Raw genomic sequence first — 27712 nt, 5'->3', positions numbered from 1 at the left:
TTTATGTTATGGTAGCATTAAAAGGCCTCAACTGAGATCAGGACCCCATTATGCTGGGCACTGTACAAACATATAATAAGAGCCATCTCTGCCCTGAAGATCCTACAGTCTAAATAGACAGGACAGACACCAGATGGAGAGGAAAGAGTAGCAGAGAGTGGATATAATATATGGAGATATACCTATCTCATAGAACTGGAAGGGAGCTGGATAGGTCATTGAGTCCAGCCCCCTGCCTTCACTAGCAGGACCAAGCACTGATTTTGCCCCAGATCCCTAAATGGCCCCTTCAAGGATTGAACTCACAACCCTGGGTTTAGTAGGCCAATGCTCAAACCACTGAGCTCTCCCTCCCCCAAATATGACTCACCCAAGGTCAAAATAGACCCAAGGATTCTACGGTTCTAGCCCAGTGACCAAAGGCCAGATTTTAAAGGGATTTAGGCACCAAAATATCTTTTAAAATCTGGCCCCAAGCCACTACACCATGCTGCCTTCCTAGCCTAGTTGTGGCATCTAAGCACTTCACAAAGATTCGGTTGGACTGGATATTTAAGTGGATACCAAGAATATGCAGAGTTACAGTCAATGTGGATAATAATTTTGAGAGGATATTAAACCACATGCTTCCAGGTTTAAGATAGTCTCTAACTATTGAGATCAGGATGAGAGCTCTGTGAGTGACAGAGTCCTCGTCTTCTTTATCAAGGACAAGACCTTCCTTCTTGGCTTTGATGGGAGCTGCAAATTTGCAACTGATAAGATGAACATGGGTGTTGGCACAAGTGCCATCTATTTACACTATTTGCTTATATGTGCTTGCACTAAGCAACAGATGCCAATTTAAAGGCCATTTTTTTATTCCACTGTCTTTAGGCTCCCTTGAAAAGACCAGCCTTGGCCAAAACCAACCACCTCTCTCTCTCTCTAGCCTCAGTTAATCCCTCAGTTACATGGTGGTGCATCAGGAGTTTGGCTTTGACAGTGTTTAGCAGAGAAGTCAGCTGGCCCCATGTTTAGGACACTGGGTTGGATTCAAGAGTCCTGTCCATGCCAAAGACTCTCTGGGAGATTTTGAGGAAGTCACTTCATTGCTCAGTTCTCCATCTGTAAATTGGGGGCAACAATTTTGCCTTCTCTAGTAATAGATAGTAAGCTCTTTGGGGCAAGGGTTGTGGCGTCCCATGTGTGCATGTAGTGCCTATCACAGTGAGGCTACAGGGACCTAAATAAGAACAACAGTTGACGGTGTTGTCATAGAGGCTAGAATTTTGGACCCCTCTCTTCGCTTTGCCTGCCTGCTGGATTCTCCACCAATTGCAACCAACCTCCTCTCTAATCTACGATTGTGATCTCATTTGGGTCCAATCGGCATACCTAGTGCATCTGCCAGGCTGGGAATTTGGCACCTAACTCCCATTAAAAAACAATAGGAATTGGGTGTCTAACTCCCTTAGGCTCCAACCCCAATTTCCAAACATGTTCCCCTTGATGCATCACAGTCTAGACTAGGGCATTCTCCTCTCCTCCCCCTCCTGCAGCAACAAATCCCCTCTTTACCTTGATCAGTGTCACTGTGGTGCTGTAGAAAAGACTCAGGAGGAAGAGGATGATAAAAGTGGAGGCTGTTGTCCAGAGGTTGTAGAAGTCTTCCTCTTCGGCGTCCACGAACCCATCTAGATAAACTTTGGACAACACACACATACACAGGGTCAGGACCGATTGGGTGGCATCAACTGGTGGAATCTCTGAGTACTGCTATGGGGAGCATGCTGGGAGGGGAATTGGGTTAGGTGGAGTTTCCAGTAGGTAGTTGGAGGTGTCGGTATCAGGGGAGGTCAAGCCATTTCTGTTCCCTCCCAGAGCAAGTTATCAGCCAGGTTCAATGGAGGGCTTTCCCCTCCCTGTGGAAAATAGAGTTGGATTCTCAGCTGGTGTAAATTGGCATTGTTCCATTGTAGGCAGTGGAGATACAGCCAGTTTACTCCAGCTGGGGACCTGGCCCATTGACTCCACTTGGGTAACTCCCAATCTGATTCAATGGGAGTTGGGAGGTAGCAGCTCACCGGCCTAATCCAATGAAGAAACTCCATGGTCCCAAGGGTGAAGAAATAGACTAAGAGTGGGATTTCCTACATTGCTCAGGGTCTTTTGAAAATCTCTCCCCATGCTTTTAAGAGGCTGTTTCTGAAGTGCCTTTAATGGCTAATATTTTAAGAAGTAGAGGGTTTTGTTTGCACTGAATTCATGGGTGAGAAATTGGAGTTGGGGAATGGATAGACAGACCAACAGCAGATGAGTATGTATGGCGATAGACAGAAATACTTAAGACTGGGCTTTTCAAAACAACCTGAGGGATTTGGACGCCCATTTCCTGGGAATCTTTTATTTTTAATTGGGAATTGGGCATCCAAGCCCCTTTGGCGTCTTTGGAAATCTTTGGCTAAATTGTTCCGTAAAAAATATGGAATTGAAGCAATGAAGGGTGGAGGAGAGAGAGAGAAGAGGATATTGGTGGACCTACATGTCTATAGGCATGTTCTCCTCTGACCACAGAATGTTACGTATGAATATAGTTCTGCCTATAAATTGCTCAGGACCTGCTCCCTGCAGGCACGACTCTGGGTGTTCTTGGTTGCAAACTGAAAATGGATGATGTTAATTTCTATGCAGAGGGCCTTGTGCAACCTGCAAGTCCTATTCTGAGGGACTATTAAGAGGGACTCAAATGCTTCATAGTCCTTGCGCTGGTCGCCCCTTCACCAGCATGGTCATTATTCCGGCCAACACTCCTACTTTAAAGGCTGTATGCTAGTACTGCAAGGGGAGCATATGGGAGAATGAGCAACAGCGAAGAGGAATAGTTGGTGGTAGTGACTGAAGAAGACCAAGTCATGAAGGTTTTTGATTCCTGAACTGAGAACCATGGAAAGTAACGATGAATAGACTTCAAAAGTTTTGATGATTCAGATCAAAAGCTTCTCTGAAACTCTCGGGTGAGTGGGAAATCTCAGATTTCCGCTCTTTCCTGCTATAGAAACTGGATAAGGGGGAAACGACAATGGGATCTTGAATGACCATGGATGGTAAAGATCTGGTTTTACGTTTCATGCCAAAGAAGGGACTTGTGTGAATGTAAGTTGTATCCAAGATGCGGTGAAGTGTCTTACTGATGCTTCTGCATGGGTAGTTGTGGGACAACTCTTTTGAAAAGATTCTGCTGAGCCCAGAGTTGGGGGTTGGGGAAATGAAGCTTTATTGCAAAGTGAGTTTTCTGAAAAGGTTGGATTTTCATCTGGGTTCATGGCACTTTTTATTTGAGATGGTCAGAATTTTTTTTTTAAATCAATGGAAAAATTTTAATTTTTTTAGATTGAAAACTGAAATGTTTCATGCAAAAATGGAACAATTTCAATTTGGAAATGGCACCACGGTGCCTCATGGGAATTGTAGTTCAAGAGTCTTATTCGTCCATCCTCTTCTAAAGCCCAGGCAACTTGGTCAGACCACATCTCCCAGGATGCACCACAGTCTTGCCTTTTCTCAAGGAGAGGCAGTGCATCACAGGAGAAGCATGCTTACAGTGCATTATGGGACAAGAAATCCAGCCGGGGGCCTAGCCCAGAGAGGAGAATGGGAGCACCCAAACTACAACTCCCATGAGGCACCAAAGAAGCATTTCAGACTTGAAATATTTTGGATTTAGAACCTTCCATTTTTGACAAAAAAATAAATCAAAGTTTGCTGTAGAAAGCAGAAACTATTTGAAAAATATCATTTCACCTGAAACCCTAAATTTCCATCTAAAGCAACTTAGACTGATTTTTTTTCAACCATCCCTACTTTTTAAATTTGTATTGATAGGAAGTAGATAATTAAGACACCCAACAAGAACTCTTTGTTGCCAGCAGAGAGAACTTCCTTGGGTAAGGCCTTCAGTTCATGTGAGCCTGACAGGTTTGGCCTCCTTCTTTCCTTCTGCAGTACTTTACTATCTATCCTTCCTTCCCTAGTGTGTATCTATTTATCTACCTATCCATTAACCCATTGCAGAATCTGTCTCCATACACACCCCACTAGCCACCTATCTAAATTCTTCTATAATGCGATGATGGTCCCTATCGCATTAAGAACGGGTCTGACACTCACTGCGTAACAGGAAATATTTTGGGTCACTACTAATCCAGGGTGGGATTGGAACCAGTTCACGAAGGAGGAAAAGACCTCATAGCTCATACCCCGATCCTCTTGATCTAGCAAATGTGTGGCTGGATTAAAGCTGGTGCCCATGAAAGGGGAAAGGCCCCATATCCCATTTCCTGCAGCCCTGAGCCAGCTAGCCCCCTGCCTCCCGGGGACTGAATGAGAGCTGGCACTCCCTAGAAGGGAAATGCCCTGTATGCCATTCTCTGACACTCCTGAACCAGCTAATCCCTCTGAAGTGGGGTTGGATCAGAGCCAGTACCCCAGAGCCTGAAGGCCCCATATGCCTTTCCTTAGCACCTTTATTCTCTCTTTTACTAAATAATCTTGTGTTTTGAGATTAATAAGAATATCGTAGGCAGTATCTACAAATCCTTCCCTGGATGCCAGTCTCATGACGCTGCCCACCATTGGTTTTTAACTTGTGTGAGCAGGGTCTTTTCCCCCAACTTGGTGGCTGATCAGGGCCAGCTTTGAGAGTGGTTGTTTTTTATTGGTGATCTGGGTTCCTGTCCTATTAAGAAGTAGACTGAGGCCCCAGTGTACAAAAGGCAGTAGGTGGGGGACCTGATGCCCGGCTGACAAACCGGTGGAACACTTTGGAGTCATGAGGAGATAGATGCCGTGAATCGTACAGGTTTTCAGTGGTGAATAAAACGATTACTGGGTATGTGCAATGCTCCTTAGGTTCATCGCGAACAGAGGCAATGCCCCAAAGTATGGAATCATTGCCACATATGCACAAAGTCTTTACAAAGCAACTTGAAGGGAAAGGTCTATCAGGCATGGATAAACAAACGCTGATTGTTAAATCAGAACGGCCATATTGGGTCAGACCAACGGTCTAGCTAGCCCAGTATCCTGTCTTCCGACAGTAAATTGTGCAGGTATTTGTGCGCATCAGCAAAACACCTCAAAGGGAGATCCCAGTGGGCATGGAAGAATATTGTGATATATTCAACATCATTGCGGTTATGTGTTTTTATGTCCCTGATCTTTTATTTTCTTGGGAGACCAGACATTCAAGAGAAACCATGAGCCAGAAGAACCTTTCGGTGCCAAGATTACCCTCTGGGTTGACCATGAGTGCATCAAATGCCACAAGAACCATATGTGAGCCCTGAATACTTCTTGTGAGCCTATGTGTTGGACTGTGAGTGTAATGAATGCCACCAGAGATTGCGTGTGAGACTGAGTATTTCTTGTCACCTTGTGTGATAATCATGAAAGAACTGGATACCAGAGACTGGGCCTGATTCTCAATTACACCACTTTGGCACCACAAAGTTACCTTAAAGTGGGCAGAAAGAACCCCCTGAGAGCATTTCCTGAGCAAAGGGTCCCCCAGGCAGATGGAGAATTGGTGTGAGGGTTCTGCAGAAGTACTAGTCCAGTCCAGTCTGGCTGGTGCTCACTGCTATCAGAGGTGTCTATTGTCTGCTTCCCAGGGCCTATAGGAAAGTAGTGAGTATGTTAGAGCAGCCCCCAGGGTGCTCTGAGACCAGGAGAATGCAGGGAACAGAAAGGGAGTTTAAAGCTACTTTGGCCCCACACTCTTCCAGAATCAATGAGAATCAGCAGGAATTAAGTAACTGAGGATCAAGCTAATTGTGTTCAGGGGCGTGAGAGGGAGGTGGAAAAGCTGAGATTAGCAAGGAGAAGGTTGTGAGAGGAAGCGAGGACTGGAAAGAGAGAGAGAGATGAGAATCATGACTGCAGTGCAAACACGAGTGCCCAGTTCCCATTTCATATGGGCAATGAACTCTTGGAAACCCCTTCCCCATCTCTGAGGACACATCACATGGTATTTTCCCCAGAAAAGGACTTAAATAGTTTCCATTTTTTTCCCAAAATTGACTTTATTTCTAACATTTTTTTAAAATATGCAGCCAACGATTTTCCATTCCAGAAACACCATTATTTTACACACACATAGGAGGGGGCATGTGACCTCTCCCCTTCCAAACAGCAGTCGGAGGAGTGAGAGGCACAATGAGGGATTGGACAGCAGGGGAGGGCACGACGGTTAGTAGCAGGTATTGGCGGTATCGGACAGCACCAGGGAGACATTGACCAAGGTTGGTTTACCGGTGGACTTGTCCACGGTCCTCTGGGTCACCTGCAGGGGCAGCTTCTCATGTCCGACTAAGCAGGTGTAGGTGTTGCCGGCGTTCCACTCCTGCTCATTGATGTTCAGCGTGCTGTAGGCGAAGTACAGCGGCGGCTGGCTGGACTCCAGGATGGGCTCGGTGTTGATGTACTTGGAGGCATTCAGCTCCTCGCCGTTGCTCAGCCACTTGATGAAGAGGTCAGGGGGGTTGAAACCTTTCACCAGGCAGGTGACGGTGGCAGCTTCGCGGAGGGCTAGCTGCTCGGAGGGAGGAGGGAAGATGTAGACAGACGGAGCGTGGCTGTTGGTTACTGTACAAAGAGAGAGAGAGTTGGAGAAAGCGATGAACAAGTGACCTCGCTGGACCAAGGGGTCCTTGGACTCACAGCTCCTGGCCCTGGTCCAATGCAATGGACATGGGTTTCTCTGCCATGGTGGGTTGCATAGACCACTGGCCTGCCCTTAGGTGGGAATCCTTGAGGGTTACACGGCCTGAGAGGTGGTGGGGGTGAGTTATTAGCTAGAGATACAGACCAAGGGTGGGATTTTCTAAAGTCACCCTAAGGAATTGGATGTCGGACTCCTACCAATTTCTAATGGGAGCTGGACACCCAGAGCCCTTAGGTAGCATTGCAAAGCTCAGCCTAAAACTGCTAGAGGAAGGGGAATTCTTTTCCCTTCTGATGGGTATTTCAATACCCCTCCCCCATGAAATATCTGGTTCCGGGTCAGTAATGACCAGCTGTGAGCACAACCAAGCTGACGGAAGAGGGTCACCTACCAGGCTCTTTGGTCAAAGTCTTTTTAAGGGGGAAGATGAGCTCTGGATGAGTGACTTTGCAGGTGTACTTGTCTCCTCTCTCCCACTCATCCGCGCACACGGAGGTTGTGGCATCCACGCTGAGACGGCCGTTGCTCTGCACCTTAGGATCTCCAATGCTGGTCTTCAGCTCACTGCCATCCTCTTTCGTCCAGATCACATTGAGCCCCTCCGCGGATTGCATGTTAATGACCTTGCAGGTCAGTATGGCCGATTTGCGGATATAAATATCAAAAAAATTAGGCGGGATTAGCAGGGCGCCGATCTCAGGAGGGGAACAGTCACCTTGTGGGAGGCAAAGAGAGATGGGTGAGAATTCTCATTCGACTACAGGGGCTGTGTAATTTTTAAAATAATTGTGTTGTTCTTAGTGTCTAGAAGATGGTCCTACCCAGAACACATGGGCATCAACTCAGTGAGTCAGAAGCTTCCCTTAATTTTAATGTTTGGTGGGGAGGAGGGAGTTTTAATGTGCATGAGGAATTCCTCACTTCCTGCCGCAAAGCGCTCTGCAACTTTGCTGTGAGCCTGTTAGACAGCCCCTGCACCCCACCCGAGAGGTGGCTGTATCTCATTTTTGGACGATGGATCCCTGTATAAACAGCTGCCTCATCCCCTGTGGCTGCATCTCAGCACTAAAGGACAGATCCCTGTATTCATTGTAGAGGGCTCATCCCATGCCCAGTTGCCCCATTGCTTACTTAATTTCAATTCTTCTTGTGCCAGGTCCAGTTGGCTAATTTATTCAGGCTGTTTTTTGGTTTGGTACAACATAGAAGAGTTTGAAAGCAATAATCTATTGATCTATCTATGGTGTATACATATAGCTCCTATTACCAGAGCAACTGAGCACCTCACAACATCCCAGTGAGAGGGAAATGCTTTTATCCTGATTGTACTGATGGGGAACTGAGGCCCAGAGGCACTAAGACATGCCCCTAACCATATTCTCTCATGGGGATCTACGCTGTTCAGAATAATCAAGGATGTTTAGGGGTGCACTAGGGGAGAGTTAAGGTCAGAGTTTTCAGAAGGGCTCAGTGGGAGAGGAGCTGTTTTGAAAACCTGGCCCCAAACGTGGGTTAGGAGCATGTGAAAAAAATCTCACCGACTTAGCACTGGGGTTACATGGACACCCCCTGAGCAGAGCTGGGGGAGGGGTCATGGTCATTTCAGAGAGGGATGGGACCCCTGAAGGTGATGACTTACTTCCACACTCGAAAGACTTGCTAATGTTCCTTATGTCACTGAAATTCTTGCTCTCCACCTTGCAGCTGTACACACGGTCATTATCCCAATCTTTCTCCGAGACAGTCAGTTCGCTGAGGAGGCTGTAACCATTAGGGCCACTAGAGACAGGGCCTTCAGTGTGGATTCCAGAGCTGACCTCTACCCCATCCTTCAGCCACTTCAGGGTAACGGCCTGGCTGCATAGGTTCTTAACACTGCAGATGATGGTGGAGGTTTTATTGGGCTCTAGGAATTGGTCTCTGGCTGGGGGGCGGATGGTCATACTGGGCTCACCAGCTGTTAACATGCAAGACAAAAGCAAGGGGGTGGGGACGACAGAATTATCACATGTGAACACAGCACCCAGAATACAGAATGAATGTGCAAAGCTGACAGTGTGTGTATGGGGACTGCAAGGCCTGTGTCTCTTTCTTTACATCTGATGGGCTCTGCTATCAGCCAGTAGCTGAATGGCCTGCAACCCAAACCACCTTCCACTACAGCACAGTGCTCAGACTGGAAAGGGGGGGTCCCCTTCATAATCTCCACCCACAATCACAAGCTGCACCCCCACAGACCCCAAGCATGGAGTTTCTGGTAGAATGGCCAGCCACGAAGGAGCTAACATGTTGCCATTTAAGTGGTCAACATTAAACACCAGAGCTGAGAAGAGAACTCAAGAGTCCTTGCTCCCATGTCCTGATCTGACCTACTAGACCCTGCTCCCCTCCCAGAGCTGGGGGTGGAACCCAGGAGTCCTGTCCCTAGGGAGCACAGGGATCCACTCTCTCTTATGTGTATATCTATTGGTGCTTTTCTGATGAGCCTCTCCCCAGAGTAGCTAGATACTATAGCCCAAAGGCCTGCAATTATCCTGTGACTCCATGCTGGGTAGTAAGTTATTGTGTATATTGTCCAGAAGAAGAGAATGAAACTACTTACAACAGGGAGGAGTTGGAGGTACTTTGATTGTCCCTTTCCCAGTAGGGTATGTGGCTGTGCAATAGAAAATCTCATGCGATTTGGAGGCAGGGACTGATAGCTGAGTGGTGGTAATATAGGTCCCAGCTGTATTCAGGATCGGGGTGAATTTCTTGATGCCATCGGGGATGCTGTTGTTTTTGTTATCACTCCAGTTGAACTCGATTGTTTCCGGAAGAAAGTCCTTAGCCAAGCAGCCCAGTGCGATAGGATCTTGGCTCGTGACGGTCCCGCAGGAAGGGTAGAGTGGGAAAAGAGACGGGGCAGCTGGGGACGCTGAGGATCAAAACAATGAAAGGATGGGGGTGGGTGGGAGAAGGGCAGAGAAGAGACATTAAAGCACCACCATGGGGCATGTAGGGAGTTGCTCAACATGAGAAAGAGAATTGCTGCTTAGTTAGGGGGAGAAAAAAGCAAGTGTTATCCCACATTCAGATATACATCGCCCTGGGATGAGTCACTTGGAAAGGACAACTCCTGCGGGTGAAGTCCCCACGTTGAAGGTCCTAGCTTCTATCGTGTGCACGTATAACACCTGATGCACTTGAACATTCATAGACTCCAAAGCCAGAAGGGACCATTGTGATCATCTAGTTTCACACGGGCCAGAGAACTGCCCCACAATAATTCCCAGAGCAGATCTTTCAGAAGAACATCCAAGCTTGATTTAAAGTTGTCATATATGGCCCCAGGTCCATACTGTATACAGACCTATGGCCCATCACTCTATATACACAGACATAGAACCCAGCCCCCTGGTATATAAGGCACAGCTCCCCCTTGTATACAGACATAGGACCCCAAGTTCCTTTTATATATATATATATATATGGCCCAGTCCTCTTGTATACTTGCACGTGGCCCCAGTTCCTCTTATGCATATATGGCCCAGTCCTCGTGTGTGTATGGCTCCAGTTCCCTTGACATGCCTCAATCCCCCTTTGCTTGTGAGGAGACTCCAAGGCCTCTCCAGCCCTGCAGGAATGTAGTGAGGTTCAACACTAACTTCTCCCCCTCAATCAATGGACGGTTCCCAACAGCCATACACTGAATGTCCGCGATCAGTTGTCCATTTGTGATTGAGTCCCCATTTCCTGAATTTGTCACTCAACACCAGCCGAGCCCTAATCAGCGACGTCATTATGCTGCCAACCCAGCCAGTGCAAACATCTGTCCCCACCATTTTCCCATGGTGCACCACTGCTGAAAAAGTGGCATCTTTCTGCATTGCCCAAAGGGTCAACCTGGCTGAAAGCCACCTCCCCATATGAATAGCACCGGGCAGAGCGCAGAGCTGAGGCGTGAGCCAGGCTACTCCATGGAAAGAACTAAAGATTTGCAGCCCCGTGCTTGCTTTAAAATGTGCACTAACAGATGGTCAGTGCGGCATGTTTGGGCGGTACAAATTCCCACTGAGTCTCAGTTGCTTCCAAGGGCCCAAAGCCTTTTGAGAACCTGCGCTCTTTGGAGAAACACAAACATGAGTGTGTCCTCACCTCTTTCCTTCCCTTTTCATCGTGCTATTTCCCCACATCCCTCACCAGTTTTCCTCCACTCTTGTTCTTCTCACAAAGCAGAAAGCTTGGCCAGTTTACATCACCTGGGAATCTGGCCCCACTGATTCGAATGCAGGGACACCTTGTTTACACCAACTGGGGATGTGGCCCAGAAAATCAATAATTTCTTGCCTCCTTCACCTTCCTTCTCTCACCAAATTCTGGCAAATCCAGAACAAAAGCTCAGATTGGAGAAGACCGAGATCTGGCCAAATTCTGAACCAAACCAGCCCCCAGACCTCCTATATGGGGAGACTTACATTGGTACGACAAGGGGGCCGCAGGTAACAAGGGACCCCCTAGATATGTCCAAAAGCAGCCTGCTACAAAGCCCAGAAATGGGTTGAAGGAGGGATGCTCTGTCCCAGCCCCATATGGGACAGATCTCACTGGGAGAGTTGGTGCCACCCAGGATGTGAACGGATCGTGTCCTGCCAGGGGCTGGCCCAGAATTACGGAGGATGGGTACCAGAGAAGGCCAAAGCCTTCAGACTAAGCCCCACAAAGACAGGGTTATACAGAGCAAAACCGTACCATGCAACCTTAACACCAGCATGGGCTAGGACAGCTGGTACCGCGAGTGATCATCTGACCCAGCCAATGCTGATACCGACTCAGCTGGGGGGAAAGGTACCATGGGGGTCCTGGCCCCCAAACTCAGCCTGGTGCTGATACAAACCCAGCTAGGGAGCAACTACCACTGCAGGGAACCCGGCCTCTGCTCACCCAGCCCGGTGCTGATAAAGACACAGCTAGGGGGATCCGGTACCATCGGGGACCGGGACCTGCTCACCCAGCCGAGTGCTGATACAGACCCAGCTAGGGGGATCCGGTACCACCGGGGACCAGGACCCTGCTCACCCAGCCTGGTGCTGATACAGACCCAGCTAGGGGGATCCGGTACCACCGGGGACCAGGACCCTGCTCACCCAGCCCGGTGCTGATACAGACCCAGCTAGGGGGTCCGGTACCACCGGGGACCTGTACCCTGCTCACCCAGCCTGGTGCTGATACAGACCCAGCTAGGGGGATCTGGTACCACCGGGGACCTGTACCCTGCTCACCCAGCCTGGTGCTGATACAGACCCAGCTAGGGGGTCTGGTACCACCGGGGACCGGGACCTGCTAACCCAGCCCAGTGCTGATACAGACCCAGCTAGGGGGAATCCGGTACCACCGGGGACCGGGACCTGCTCACCCAGCCCGGTGCTGATACAGACCCAGCTAGGGGGTCTGGTACCACCGGGGACCGGGATCTGCTCACCCAGCCCGGTGCTGATACAGACCCAGCTAGGGGGGATCCGGTACCACCGGGGACCGGGACCTGCTCACCCAGCCCGGTGCTGATACAGACCCAGGTAGGGGGATCTGGTACCACCGGGGACCGGGACCTGCTCACCCAGCCCGGTGCTGATACAGACCCAGCTAGGGGGATCCGGTACCACCGGGGACCGGGATCTGCTCACCCAGCCCGGTGCTGATACAGACCCAGGTAGGGGGATCTGGTACCACCGGGGACCGGGACATGCTCACCCAGCCCGGTGCTGATACAGACCCAGCTAGGGGGTCCGGTACCACCGGGGACCGGGACCCTGCTCACCCAGCCCGGTGCTGATACAGACCCAGCTAGGGGGATCCGGTACCACCGGGGACCGGGACCCTGCTCACCCAGCCTGGTGCTGATACAGACCCAGCTAGGGGGGATCCGGTACCACCGGGGACTGGGACCCTGTTCACCCAGCCCGGTGCTGATACAGACCCAGCTAGGGGGATCCGGTACCACCGGGGACCGGGAACTGCTCACCCAGCCTGGTGCTGATACAGACCCAGCTAGGGGGATCCGGTACCACCGGGGACCGGGACCTGCTCACCCAGCCCGGTGCTGATACAGACCCAGCTAGGGGGTCCGGTACCACCGGGGACCGGACCCTGCTCACCCAGCCTGGTGCTTATACAGACCCAGCTAGGGGGGATCCGGTACCACCAGGAACAGGGACCTGCTAACTCAGCCCGGTGCTGATACAGACCCAGCTAGGGGGGATCCAGTATCACCGGGGACCGGGGCCTGCTCACCCAGCCTGGTGCTGATACAGACCCAGGTAGGGGGATCTGGTACCACCGGGGACCGGGACCTGCTCACCCAGCCCGGTGCTGATACAGGCCCAGCTAGGGGGGATCCGGTACCACCGGGGACCGGGACCTGCTCACCCAGCCTGGTGCTGATACAGTCCCAGCTAGGGGGAATCCGGTACCACCGGGGACCGGGATCTGCTCACCCAGCCTGGTGCTGATACAGACCCAGCTAGGGGGATCCGGTGCCACCGGGGACCAGGATCTGCTAACCCAGCCCAATGCTGATACAGACCCAGCTAGAGGGATCCGGTGCCACCGGGGACCGGGACCAGCTCACCCAGCCTGGTGCTGATACAGTCCCAGCTAGGGGGATCCAGTATCACCGGGGACTGGGACCCTGCTCACCCAGCCCGGTGCTGATACAGACCCAGCTAGGGAGTCCGGTACCACCGGGGACCGGGACCCTGCTCACCCAGCCCGGTGCTGATACAGACCCAGCTAGGGGGATCCGGTACCACCGGGGACCTGTACCCTGCTCACCCAGCCTGGTGCTGATACAGACCCAGCTAGGGGGAATCCGGTACCACCGGGGACCGGGACCTGCTCACCCAGCCTGGTGCTTATACAGACCCAGCTAGGGGGGATCCGGTACCACCGGGGACTGGGACCTGCTCACCCAGCCTGGTGCTGATACAGACCCAGCTAGGGGGATCCGGTACCACCGGGGTCCGGGACCCTGCTCACCCAGCCCGGTACTGATACAGACCTAGCTAGGGAGGATCCGGTACCACCAGGGACCGGGACCCTGCTAACCCAGCCCGGTGCTGATACAGACCCAGCTAGAGGGATCCGGTACCACCGGGGACCGGGACCCTGCTCACCCAGCCCGATGCTGATACTGACCCAGCTAGGGGGGATCCGGTACCACCGGGGACTGGGACCTGCTCACCCAGCCTGGTGCTGATACAGACCCAGCTAGGGGGATCCGGTACCACCGGGGACCGGGACCCTGCTCACCCAGCCCGGTGCTGATACAGACCCAGCTAGGGGGATCCGGTACCACCGGGGACCTGTACCCTGCTCACCCAGCCTGGTGCTGATACAGACCCAGCTAGGGGGAATCCGGTACCACCGGGGACCGGGACCTGCTCACCCAGCCTGGTGCTTATACAGACCCAGCTAGGGGGGATCCGGTACCACCGGGGACTGGGACCTGCTCACCCAGCCTGGTGCTGATACAGACCCAGCTAGGGGGATCCGGTACCACCGGGGTCCGGGACCCTGCTCACCCAGCCCGGTACTGATACAGACCTAGCTAGGGAGGATCCGGTACCACCAGGAACCGGGACCCTGCTAACCCAGCCCGGTGCTGATACAGACCCAGCTAGAGGGATCCGGTACCACCGGGGACCGGGACCCTGCTCACCCAGCCTGGTGCTTATACAGACCCAGCTAGGGGGGATCCGGTACCACCGGGGACTGGGACCTGCTCACCCAGCCTGGTGCTGATACAGACCCAGCTAGGGGGATCCGGTACCACCGGGGTCCGGGACCCTGCTCACCCAGCCCGGTACTGATACAGACCTAGCTAGGGAGGATCCGGTACCACCAGGGACCGGGACCCTGCTAACCCAGCCCGGTGCTGATACAGACCCAGCTAGAGGGATCCGGTACCACCGGGGACCGGGACCCTGCTCACCCAGCCCGATGCTGATACTGACCCAGCTAGGGGGTCCGGTACCACCGGGGACCGGGACCTGCTCACCCAGCCTGGTGCTGATACAGACCCAGCTAGGGGGATCCGGTACCACTGGGAACCAGGACCCTGCTCACCCAGCCCGGTGCTGATACAGACCCAGCTAGGGGGATTCGGTACCACCAGGGACCGGGGCCTGCTCACCCAGCCCGGTGCTGATACAGACCCAGCTAGGGGGAATCCGGTACCACCGGGGACCGGGGCCTGCTCACCCAGCCCGGTGCTGATACAGACCCAGCTAGGGGGTCCGGTTCCACCGGGGACCGGGATCTGCTCACCCAGCCCGGTGCTGATACAGACCCAGCTAGGGGGTCCGGTTCCACCGGGGACCGGGGCCTGCTCACCCAGCCCGGTGCTGATACAGACCCAGCTAGGGGGTCCGGTTCCACCGGGGACCGGGATCTGCTAATCCAGCCCAATGCTGATACAGACCCAGCTAGAGGGATCCGGTACCACCAGGAACAGGGACCTGCTAACTCAGCCCGGTGCTGATACAGACCCAGCTAGGGGGTCCGGTACCACCGGGGACCGGGACCCTGCTCACCCAGCCCGGTGCTGATACAGTCCCAGCTAGGGGGATCCAGTATCACCGGGGACTGGGACCCTGCTCACCCAGCCCGGTGCTGATACAGACCCAGCTAGGGGGTCCGGTACCACCGGGGACCGGGACCCTGCTCACCCAGCCCGGTGCTGATACAGACCCAGCTAGGGGGATCCGGTACCTCCGGGGACCGGGACCCTGCTAACCCAGCCCGGTGCTTATACAGACCCAGCTAGGGGGATCCGGTACCACCGGGGTCCGGGACCCTGCTCACCCAGCCCTGTGCTGATACAGACCCAGCTAGGGGGGATCCGGTACCACCGGGGACCAGAACCATGCTCACCCAGCCCGGTACTGATACAGACCCAGCTAGGGGGGATCCGGTACCACCGGGGACCAGGACCTGCTCACCCAGCCTGGTGCTGATACAGACCCAGCTAGGGGGATCCGGTACCACCAGGGACCGGGACCCTGCTAACCCAGCCCGGTGCTGATACAGACCCAGCTGGAGGGATCCGGTGCCACCGGGGACCGGGACCTGCTCACCCAGCCCGATGCTGATACAGACCCAGCTAGGGGGATCCAGTATCACCGGGGACCGGGACCCTGCTCACCCAGCCCGGTGCTGATACAGACCCAGCTAGGGGGGATCCGGTAACACTGGGAACCAGGACCCTGCTCACCCAGCCCGGTGCTGATACAGACCCAGCTAGGGGGATCCGGTACCACCGGGGACCGGGACCTGCTCACCCAGCCCGGTGCTGATACAGACCCAGCTAGGGGGATCCGGTACCACCGGGGACCGGGACCTGCTCACCCAGCCCGGTGCTGATACAGACCCAGCTAGGGGGATCCGGTACCACCGGGGACCGGGACCTGCTCACCCAGCCCGGTGCTGATACAGACCCAGCTAGGGGGATCCGGTACCACCGGGGACCGGGACCTGCTCACCCAGCCCGGTGCTGATACAGACCCAGCTAGGGGGGATCCGGTACCACCGGTGACCGAGACCTGCTCACCCAGCCCGATGCTGATACAGACCCAGCTAGGGGGAATCCGGTAACACCGGGGACCGGGACCTGCTCACCCAGCCCGGTGCTGATACAGACCCAGCTAAGGGGGTCCCGTACCACTGGGGACCGGGACCTGCTCACCCAGCCCGGTGCTGATACAGACCCAGCTAGGGGGAATCCGGTACCACCGGGGACCGGGACCTGCTCACCCAGCCCGGTGCTGATACAGACCCAGCTAGGGGGTCTGGTACCACTGGGGACCGGGACCTGCTCACCCAGCCTGGTGCTGATACAGACCCAGGTAGGGGGGATCCGGTAACACTGGGAACCAGGACCCTGCTCACCCAGCCCGGTGCTGATACAGACCCAGCTAAGGGGGTCCCATACCACCAGGGACCTGTACCCCGCTCACCCAGCCTGGTGCTGATAGAGGCCCAAAACAAGGGAGCCAGATCGGGGGACCACTCCGACCTCAATCTTCTATTTAGTGAATTATTCAATTAAATTGTGAATTTAAAAAAATCGATTAGTTAAATAAGAAATCTTTCTAATTAATCACGCCTTTCCATTGTACCAGATGGCTAAGAAATTTTCCATTAATAAGGTTACTTAGTATTTAGAATATCCGGCTAATCTATGAATCAGTCCAGAAGCGAATTTGCAATTCAATTTAGGGATAAATTCTCTAAACTTTACACTGCACTAAAACAGGTCAGTGAGAGGGAAGAAAAGCATTTAAAGTGGAGGTAGGCTCATTCATTTCATTTCAATTCCCAATAATCTGCCTTTCTCACTCTCAAGAAAAAAACAAATTACTCCCCAAATTAAAGTACAAACTGCATTTCTAATTGCACCCGAGTCAACAGCTCTAGCTCCCTCTTTCTCCTCAAGGAAACGAGTCTGAAATCCCTACCGATTGCCAAACTAATTGAAAAGAAACCCTGACTCTTTCAAATCAGATCAGTTCACAATTCTCTCTCTCTGATTTTACGCCACCACAGAATGAGAAACACAAAGATATTTACTTGAAAAATAAACTCAAATAAACTTTGATGGTAACTTCAGCTAAATTCAGAATGACCCTTCTCATTTTTGCGCACAAGTATTATAAAAAATCATTCACAGAGAAAATCCACTGCTGAGCTATATAGCACTAAAAATTAACATTAACTGTCAGACTCTTATTAAAGAAATCAATAGTAATTTCTAAAATATACTATTAATAATTCAATAACCTAAGTGTATTACTAAAAATCAATATTACTTCCCAAATCATATTAATAAATCAAAATTAAAAAATGATGTATAAATAATTAACTGTCAATTTCTTATTAATGAACAATATTTTCTTTTGATCGCTATATAAGTATTAACTGACAAACTGTATATTAATAAAGTTATATCTACAGTCACCCTGAAATTATTTCTAACAAAGTATTCATAAATATGCATCTAGAGATGTGGAGGATATAATTGTTTTTCAAAGTAAATCTAAAGTTATTTTCTAAATTGTTTGAATACAAATAAATGAGATTTTAAGGCAAGTCTTAGTGGGGAAATAAAAAGACTTTTGCATCAATTTAACATCATTAGATAAAGATAAATATTCAAAAAGATAATTAGGTTTCTTACCGAGTCCCTGTTGAGATGGCATATTATGTCTTTCTTGATATTCCATTTCCAGTGATAGATTAATTAATTGCCTCGTAGATATTTTTTCTTAAATATCTCTTGTCTTCCAAGTAATTTTTATGTCTTGGTAAAAATATCTCAAATGGAAGTGCATGGCTGATAATATTCTCTTTAAAATTGAATTGGGGTTCAAATATTTTCATGAAACACAAAGTTATTAAAAAATTCTCAATTAAAAACATTTTCCTTGCCATAACTTGTATATGATTTAATATCACATCAAGTTTTGATTTGGAAAATGACAAAATTTCTGCCACTGAACATCCTTTAAAGCAAATGCAGGTTTATTTTCTTTCAGCTGTGGGTCTTTGATATCAAATTTAAAAGCAAATAATTTATTAAATGTTTGTTGATGGTTTTTGGTTTCTACTCACGAAAAATTCAATTGGATTAAAGTTTTTTAATGAATCTAATTAATTCTATGAATAAAAATACAGTTAGGCTATTTTTATTGATTTAAGATTCAATTTTAGATTAAAGTTTTTGATCAATCTAATTACTTTTATTTCATTCAAATTTATAGATAAATCTGATACTATTGGTTAAAAGTAGACTGCATTAAAGTGTGTACATTTATCTAATTGCATCATTTATAAATCTAGCTAAATAGTAATATCTATTTTTCAACTTCACATGCTCACAAATTCCTACCAACATTTCCCTCAGGTTTCCTGCTAGAAAACTTTAAATAACTAAACGAACAAACTACTACACTGATTGTGAAACCATTAATCTTGTTTCAGCCTGGGGGGGGGCATAGACCCCTTGATTTCTCTTCCATCCCTACATTTCTATGATTTTATTCTTCTTCTTGTTCATTATAAGATTGACTAGGAAATCACAAATAAATTACTCTCTGAAAAGGAAGATTAACTAAGAAATTGCTAATCTATTTTTCCCCTTTAATAAACGATCATCTGGGAAAGTAGAATGAAATTATTGTTGTTTAACACAAAGCAGTAGATTTGTGCATAATAATAATCATTCAAAGTCATTTGCTAGGAGATCTAGCCAGTATTTTCAAGTGAAAACAACAATAGCTTAATTTAGCCCAAGACTTTTATCAACATGTTGATCTCTGCCACCTGCTAAGAATTTATTTTCATACCCAACAGATGTGACTTTGTTGTTTGAAACCTTCTGACCTATCATGCAAAACTGACTCCAAGGGGGTGATGTTTTTGAAACCAGAACAGTTATTTATGGAACCATTGGTCTAAAAATAAACGGAACTGAAAAACGAACCTCTGCCAGCTGGAGGCTAAACTACCCATCGCCCCTATAGGCCAGAGTCGGCCATCTTGGTTCTACACTCAAAGGAACACTTTTATTTTATTTTATTAATTACTGTGAATTCAGATTTGGAGACACACTGAGTAGCACTTTAATCCAGCAGTGGGCTTGCTGATTTGAACATGACTGCTCCAGGAGTAAAGTGCTACTTAATGGGAGTGAGAGTGTCAAAAATCTCTTTCTTTTTTTTAAAAGTATTAATAATTGTTAGCATCCATTTTATAATGGACTAAGGCCGAATTAGACATGAAAGGCATTGGAAGTTCCACATCTAACCCCTTAAACCTCTTTGACAATCCCAGTTTGATCTAAAGTGCATTGAAAGCCCCCAGGTCCGTATAGAGAATAATTACTTGGTTTGCACCATCAGGGAAAAATAGATATTTTGTTAGATTAAACTTTAAAATGAAGCATGTAATCAAAGTTATGGGGGAGATTTTCCAGGGCAAATATGACAGTCAGGCAACTAATCTTCCCCATAACATTTATTAGCTTAATAATTACCAAAAAAAGCTTTCTAATAATTTCCCCCATGGTAACAAAACATGAAACATTTGTCTCTGTCTTTTAAAATGCTTACTGAATTCTATTAGAGTTGTCAATTAGACAAATAGGTACAATTTTCAAAAGCAACTAAGTGATCTATAAACCTAAACCCAATTTTCAACAGCGACTTAGGCATTTAAGAGTTTAAATCTTAATGAAAGTCATTATTTAGTTATAACTATTGCTAAGTATTTTTCATCTGATCCTTAAATTTCAATTGAGTGAAATTTCCCTCCTAATCTTATTGCTTCTGAGTATTTATCTTTTTCAACAGCAATAACGTGAAAAAAACATAAATAACCCTGGCCTATGGACCAATAAATGAATATTAACAGAGAAATCAATTTGACAATTATTTTTAAACTCAGTCCTATCATGCTAAAAAGTTTAAGTCAGATTTGAAGTCTGTAATGCGAGAAAGTTAGGTCAGGGGTGGCAAAATTTAAAGTTTTTACGTGGGTCATTGTGAGGATGGTAATTTATCCTCAGAAATGTAAGATAAATAGATAGATATGAAACACAAGGAGCTCGCATAGACAGACTATATAAATTGATAGATACATTAGATAGATAGCAAAAATAGAGTGAGAGATTAGAGACAGAGATTGAATAGACAGATTGTATAGACAGATTAGATAAAATTAGATATATAGCAAGAAAGGTAGATCATGAGAAAGAGAGATGGGGTGTATAGGAATAGAGAGAGTTTTGATTTACGTTTGGCAGTCATAAGAATACCCTCAAACTCATTTGGACTTTGGGAGACTACAGACTGCAGAATGGGGCCCTTTTCACACAGAGAACCTCCTTCCCTCACTAGTAGACATACGAGCAATAATAATATTGATTTACCTGAAGTAACGGTGACCTGGGTTCCTTGTCCCCAGTCAAAGAAAGCATAGTTATCACCCTAATCAACCGCTTTGGGGAGTCTGCACAAATACCCTATCTATGCAATGAGTCACTATTTTTACTATGTATTTGGTGGGCTTAGAAGAGCTAAAATACCTTTAAAATTTATCCTAGAAATACCTAGAAATGTTTAAATTCAAGTTAAACATTAAAAGGTGCCGTTAAAACTGATATTATTTATCTAATTGGCATTTAATTAAGACTACAATTAAATACCCTAGCACGGAAATATTTTTATTTTAGAAGGGCAGATATTTTACTGCCTTTCCTCATTATTATGCACAGAGAAAATCCTTATTTATTTATTCATTCATGACTTTATTTGGATTAATAAAGTCAATCATCAATTAATTGATGTATTAAAATAGCAATCTGGCAATGAGTTAAAAACCCTGTCAATCAATCAATAGCCCGTCCTATTTTTTTTGTCATTTATGACTAAAAGAATAGAATAAGAAGTTGACTGAGATAGTTAAATATAAACAGGACAAGACCCTAGACTATACCCTAGAAGAGATAATCCTGCATTATCCAGAGGAACTAGATTATCTTCCCATTTATGCCCTTCTAAACACTTACAAATATAGAAAATGTAGGGTTAAAATCTTTTACCTGATGTTACGGTGACCATGGTACCTTGTCCCCAGTAATCGAAGATGTTATCACAATGACATATCTATTGGACAATGGTTCACAAGAACCTACATGCCCGATCCTTTTCTTTAGAATTTTTTTCAATATAAAGTGAACAGGGGAGAGTTTTATTGCCCTGCCATGATAAGGAACTAGGGCCAGATCCCCAAGTGGCATAAATCAGCAAAGCTCTGTTGAAGTCAGTAGACTATAGAGACAGACTGAGAATCTAGTTTGAAGGGTCTGATCCAACTCAGCTGGAATCTTCCCATTGGCTTTGGATCAGACCCTAAGAGTCTTGGCTTCCAGAGGATTCCAAAGGAGCCTACTGGACTTAGGAGCCCAACTCCCATTGAAATTCAGTGGGTGCCGAACTATCTTAAGACTCTTTCAAAGCCCCAGCCAAAGAGACTGTGATCAGAATAAGCATTTTCTGGATGTAGATAGACCTAATTCAAACCTCTCTCTAAAAGGCTGCCATGCAAACACTCTACAAAGAGATCTTACCAAGACATTAAAACACAAAATTAAAAAGTGAACAGAATTTCAAAGGGATAAAAGATTTCTGATTTGCTAGGGAACAGAGCAAATGGTCTTTGGTCTAATATCAGAGCATCAACTGTATGGAAGACAGGTTAGAGTTTTGATCCAAGTCCCAGTGAAACCAATGGAAAGGGTCCCATTGACTTCAACAGGAGTTGAGTCGGATTCTTGGCAAAGGCAACAACCATCTCAAATGACTGAAATTGTTACAAAAGAAAGATTATTTTTTACCTGATGTGACGGTGACCATAGTTCCTTGTCCCCAGTAGTCAAACCAGTTATCACACCGGGACATGTCTATGCTGGAGTTTTACAATAACCTTGCCCAGACAATTAATTAACTAACTGAGATTAATAGGATTAGGGACCTGTTTTTTTAAAATGAGTTTATGATTTACTGAACTGGAGAAACATCTAAATCTGCCGGAAGTAACAAATTAGAAACATTTTTGATTCAGTCTAAAAAATTTTGATCTGTTCTTTTTTAAAAACACCTTCTCATGTTATAATTTTATCCTCTTGTCCTCATCAGATAGATAAATAGCTTGGTCAAGGGCCAGGTTCACAGAGATATTTAGCCACTTAAAGATTCAGATGCAATGAATTTCAAGTCTATCTATCAATTCTATCAAGTTTTCTCTCTCAAATCATTTTCTACTTGCCCATTCGTCCCCTACCCCAGATTCTTTTTAATTTAATTCAGAGTTAAAGTTTAGACTCTGTTCCCCGGCCAACAAAACAGAACCAATGCATTTTCTATGCTGCCTCAGACGGCATGTTTTCGAGATCGCCGATTGATATCTAAGTAATAAAACACTATAAAAAAACCCCTCACCTGTTGTCACAGTCACCAGAGTCCCTTGTCCCCAGTAAGCGAAGCCCACAGAAATAAAATAGTCACCTCTGGCTGTACATAAACTTCCCCCCAAACAATGATTTTAAGACCAGACCCAAAGAATTAAACCCATTTTAAGGGGGAAGGTGAGGATTGGATTAGTACTTTGTCCCTCTATATCGCTGAGAATAGCCCCCCAAAGGAACTGACAACGGGAAAAGCTATGCTGGTCAAAGATACCCCCGAACCTCATTTTTTAAAAAAAATCTCAAATTAAAAAATAACAGTTTCAATAGGAATAAAAATCATACCTGTAGTGACGGTGACCATGGTCCCTTGACCCCAGTAGTCAAAGTAATCACATTGCTAGAGTCTCCATTAGACAGCGTACAAAAACCTAAACTCACCCAACCCTGGCATAAGTTAAAAAACCCAAACTCTTTAAGTCTTTTAGAAGTGCCCTTGTAAATTTGGAGCTAGAGAAATTTCCAGCCCCTATTGTGGCTCTAACCACATTTTAAAGAGCTCTTTTTAAAATGAAAAATAAAAGACCCTCATAAATCAAGAACACTGTTAATTACAGCCTAGACCACAAGACAGAAGAGAAATAGTAGAGCTTGGAATTTACCTGTTGTTACTGTCACCAGGGTCCCTTGACCCCAGTACTCGAATTGGTTATACACGGAAAGACAGTTATTCTGTTAACCTAAGCAATAACCTCAGAGTTCATTAGAATCTTGGTTACAAAAGAAATCCTGGTTTGGTTGAAATCAGTGGACATTTTGCCAATTATTTCAAAGCCTCTAGGGTCAGGCTCTACCATCCGCTAAAACTTTTGAACGTTATATTCTGTTTTATAACGAAGCCACTTTGCTAAGGGAGGGACAGGTCTACACAGAATTTAAACTGATGTTTAAGAAACTCTGCAGCGCCTAACCCCCGGGTTTGAAAAAATGCAACCTCCTAAGGAGAATACTGTTTTAACCAGCAACTTAATACTACACATGAAAATGAGGAGCTAACTTACCGCTGGAAACGGTCACCATTGTTCCTTGTCCCCAGTAGTCAAAAGCATTGTAGTCACAGTGGTTCTAACTCATGGCCTAGGTGGCTAAAACTCACTGACTTTCCCAGCCCAGCGCCCGTCATTTATTCACATTATTTATTTAATCCCCTTTTATACTAGCTATTATTTCAGGTTCATTTCTGCCTTCATTGCCTTCTCCCCTACGAAAAAAACCCTCGAAGACTTGGGGGTGGGGAGTTACTCGTGAGTCTCAAAATTCGATCATTCTATAAGATTAATCAATTTAACCAGTTAGAGGTAATAGGGATTGAAAAAGAGGAGGAAATTTTTACCTGAAGTGACGGTGACCATAGTCCCTTGTCCCCAGTATTCCAAGGCATCATAATAGTCACGCTGCTAAAATTGATTGTGCCGTTTGCACAAAAACCGCCTACTACTTTGATTTTAGTTTTAGCCACAGAGATGTTAATTTAGATAGACTTCTACCCTTAATGGGCCAACCCCGATATACCAACATTTCTAGTCTGACAAGTTGTCTTTCATCTCAGTTTCTGATTATAACTATTTATCTTGGATTTTCCCTCAGTTGCCCTTATAATTACCTCCAGATTCTTAATAGTATACAAAGAATTTAATTTTTTTTAGTGACTATAAATGTTTGACCATTTATTCTTATTTATGATCACGGCCTTGAGTCTAATTTTGCCTAAGAGTGAATTATAGTCACTGCAATCTATGACATTTCATCTAATCTAATACTGAATCAATTTACAGAGTCAAATAAAGTCCAATTTCTTTTTTTCTTGGTCTGATCCAGAGCCAACTCAGTGGGAAGTCAATGGGAATCTTTCCCTTGATTAGAGTCGGCTTTTGATCAAACTCAATATTTGTTAATTCACTAGAACTTTCATGCACACATTTTGGAGATTGAAATGATTAGAAAATTTTACCTGCTGTTACAGTGACAGTGGTTCCTTGACCCCAGTAGTCAAAGCCGTAGTAATCACATTGCTCAAATCTCTTGTCAGGGTCGCACAAAAACCCATTCACATTTTCTAATTATTTCAATTAGTTATTTTTTCTAATGGTCATTTTAACCCTATCATACCACTAATCATTTTGATCCTCACCCCATAATTATAGTCTTCACTCTACAATTATTCTAACTCTGACACACTTTGGAACAAAATCCACTTTTCAAACTTATGAAAATTGAGAGTTACTCTAATTTCAGTTCTTTTGCCTCATTAAGTTTGGAAGAGAGGAAAGGAAAGATTAAAAGTTACAAGTACCTGATGAGACAGTGACTGCAGTTCCTTGGCCCCAGTAATCAAAGTACACGTTACACAAAGAGATTTTTGTTGAGTTCTCTAGCACTAAAAGCCTTCTATCTTCTGGGGCATGTTCAAAGCCAGCAGAAAGACTCCAATTGACTGCACTCCGTCTCTAGTCACCCCTTTATATTTAATTCCAATTTTATCACATTTTAACTATTTCTACATGATACTAGATACTATTTTAATGCCTCCATATTCTTTAACCTGTGGGTTGATTTTATCTGAATTGGTCTACACTAAAGAAAAAAATATCCTGGTGATCTACTTCCAGAAGTTATTCAAGATAATTTCAGATTTCTAGATTTCATACTCTAGGATATTTAGAAATTGTATTTACCTGAACTGATGGTCACCATGGTACCTTGTCCCCAGTAATCGAAGTAAGCATAGTAGTCACAATGACACATGATGATATTCTACGTGCACAAGAACCTATCCTCATGTTTCGGGGAGATTTTCAAAAGTGACAGGTGATTTTTGGATGCCAAACCTGAGGTTACTTCAAGGTTTTCCATCTAGATTTTTGTACTGCCGTTTTTCAGTAGAAAATTTAGGGTGAGACTTTCAATGCCACAGAGGCAATTAGGACATCCATTTCCCAACTTTAATCACTTATGCAGCTTTGAAAATCTCAGTCATACTTTTTCGCTACCATATTTTTATCCTGGAAGAGGACCTGTCAAATTGACAGTTCCCCAACCACTAGACTGAGCCGTATAACCTGCTAAAAGGGAATTAACGTGCTATTTATCGTTGAAACTCTAAAATAACCTACCCACCCACCCAATTATTCTAACTCTTGGAATTTCACAGGAACCTTCTCATACAAAGACATAATCTTGCACATTTGGAAGAGGGGACATTCGTGATCAGCTTTAAGAGATGAATTTAAACAGGTATGGCAATTTAGGATTGAAAATATTTACCTGAAGTGACGGTGACCATAGTTCCTTGACCCCAGTACTCGAAATACCAGTTACACAGAGATACGTCTGCCTCTTCCCTTGTACAAATACTGATTTGTCTACCTATAATTTTTCCTGCCGTTATGATCAATGTCATCTTGACATTGCTTCTTTAATCAAGTTTGAACTAACTTTAAAAATAGATTCCGATAACTAAATTTCCCACACCCCAATTATCTTTAGACACTTACAAGTTACTTGGAGGACAGAAGAATTTTTAGAAGTTTCTATCTTTACCTGACGTGACGGTCACCATGGTCCCTTGGCCCCAGTAATCGAGTGGGTAACACATCATTTCCCTTCCCTATTTTCCACTGTACAAAAATTACTCTCCCAGAGTGGCAAAACATTAGCAAGACTTCTTTTAAAGATTTGTGCCTTGATCCAGCTCTCGCTAAAATCAGCCATTGATAGATTTCAAGGCTAGAAGGCACCAGATAGTTTGAGCTACATAATGCAAGCCAGGGACAGTCTTTCACTGTCCCTTTAGGAATAGTCAACGTACGCAAGACTGGCAAGACAGGATAAAAGGTTAGGAACAAAAAGAAAATACATGATTTCAAAATAAGGCAAAATGTTGGTTACCTGAGGTGACCGTGACAAGAGTCCCTTGTCCCCAGTAGTCAAAAGCCCAACCGGAGCACAGTAATCTATTGTCCTAGCAACTCTGCACAAATACGCTTGGTCAAGGCCAAGGCAAAATTCTGTCTCCGCAAAATTTAACCTGCTACTGTGAGGACTGGAATAAAGGTTAGAAATTTACCTGAGGTGACGGTCACAAGAGTTCCTTGTCCCCAATAGTCAAAAGCTGCCCAGCTATAGCACAGTAAAGTGTTGTCCTATTGTCTCTGTACAAATACACTCAGTCGGGGCACAGCAAAATTCTGACCGTGCAAAATTTAACCGGCTACGACTATGAGGCGTTGAATAAAGGTTAGAAATTTACCTGAGGTGACTGTCACCAGCGTCCCTTGTCCCCAGTACTCGAAAGCGTAGCCATAGTAACACAGCAATAGAATGCCTTAACGAGTCTCTACAAATACCGCACCGCTCTATTCACCTCAATTTAGCCCTTCAAATTAGAGAATTTGATGGTGCATAGACCTACTGCAGGGTGAAATGTACTCTTAAGCCCATCAAAATCTGATACCACCAGCGCCCTTCCAAGGCTCGTGTAAACCGGCGTAGCTCCATTGGTTTGAATGGGGTTACGCCGATTAACTCTAGCTGTGGCTCTAGTCCCAGCAGTGGATCTAATTTAAATCAGGACAGGAAAACGTTAGTAATTTACCTGATGTGACCTTGACCAGGGTCCCTTGTCCCCAGTAGTCGAAGTTGCCATAGTAATTACAATGACCAGTTCCCTTCCACTAGGTGTGTAATACCCCACTTATCCTTTCAAGGAGAACTCCATTTACGGGGACCAAAATCCCCTTCCCCACCTTAAACTCTGCCTACCGGAGATTATAGTAACCAGTTAAAAATCTAGCTGGTCTCTGTTCGGCTGAGATATTCGTACAACCATTGTGGCATTCCTTATACACATCTAAATACTGAGGTTTCTACAATTTATTACTTACCAGAAGTGACGGTGACCAGGGTTCCTTGCCCCCAGTAATCGAATACACCATAGCTCTCACACTGAT

At 46.5% G+C, this 27712-nt stretch overlaps 5 gene segments (V, D, J or C); all 5 read right to left on the bottom strand.

The window, feature by feature from the left end:
- Positions 1 to 24079, bottom strand: part of LOC122172646 (immunoglobulin heavy constant epsilon-like) — a 52492-nt gene extending 28413 nt beyond the window's left edge. Inside the window, 1 exon segment of the C gene segment in view lies at positions 23765 to 24079. Within this exon segment, the coding sequence occupies positions 23765 to 23783 (19 nt within the window).
- Positions 1 to 24658, bottom strand: part of LOC101947277 (immunoglobulin heavy constant gamma 2-like) — a 193920-nt gene extending 169262 nt beyond the window's left edge. Inside the window, 1 exon segment of the C gene segment in view lies at positions 24097 to 24658. Within this exon segment, the coding sequence occupies positions 24097 to 24115 (19 nt within the window).
- The window catches only part of LOC101946746 (immunoglobulin heavy constant epsilon-like), a 253341-nt gene that overhangs the window by 58784 nt on the left and 166845 nt on the right, over positions 1 to 27712 (bottom strand). The window contains 1 exon segment of the C gene segment in view: positions 22134 to 22184. Within this exon segment, the coding sequence occupies positions 22134 to 22184 (51 nt within the window).
- Positions 1 to 27712, bottom strand: part of LOC101948672 (immunoglobulin heavy constant epsilon-like) — a 375427-nt gene that overhangs the window by 247117 nt on the left and 100598 nt on the right. The window contains 1 exon segment of the C gene segment in view: positions 23049 to 23093. Within this exon segment, the coding sequence occupies positions 23049 to 23093 (45 nt within the window).
- Positions 6043 to 27712, bottom strand: part of LOC122173242 (Ig mu chain C region secreted form-like) — a 1717225-nt gene continuing 1695555 nt past the window's right edge. Inside the window, 5 exon segments of the C gene segment in view lie at positions 6043 to 6624; positions 7095 to 7418; positions 8343 to 8660; positions 9306 to 9620; positions 26652 to 26716. Coding sequence covers positions 6230 to 6624; positions 7095 to 7418; positions 8343 to 8660; positions 9306 to 9620; positions 26652 to 26716 — 1417 coding nt within the window.

This window comes from Chrysemys picta, chromosome 13 (genome assembly GCF_011386835.1).
Source record: "Chrysemys picta bellii isolate R12L10 chromosome 13, ASM1138683v2, whole genome shotgun sequence".
In the NCBI taxonomy this organism is placed as follows: domain Eukaryota; kingdom Metazoa; phylum Chordata; order Testudines; family Emydidae; genus Chrysemys; species Chrysemys picta.
This window is presented reverse-complemented; position numbering and strand designations above follow the sequence as displayed.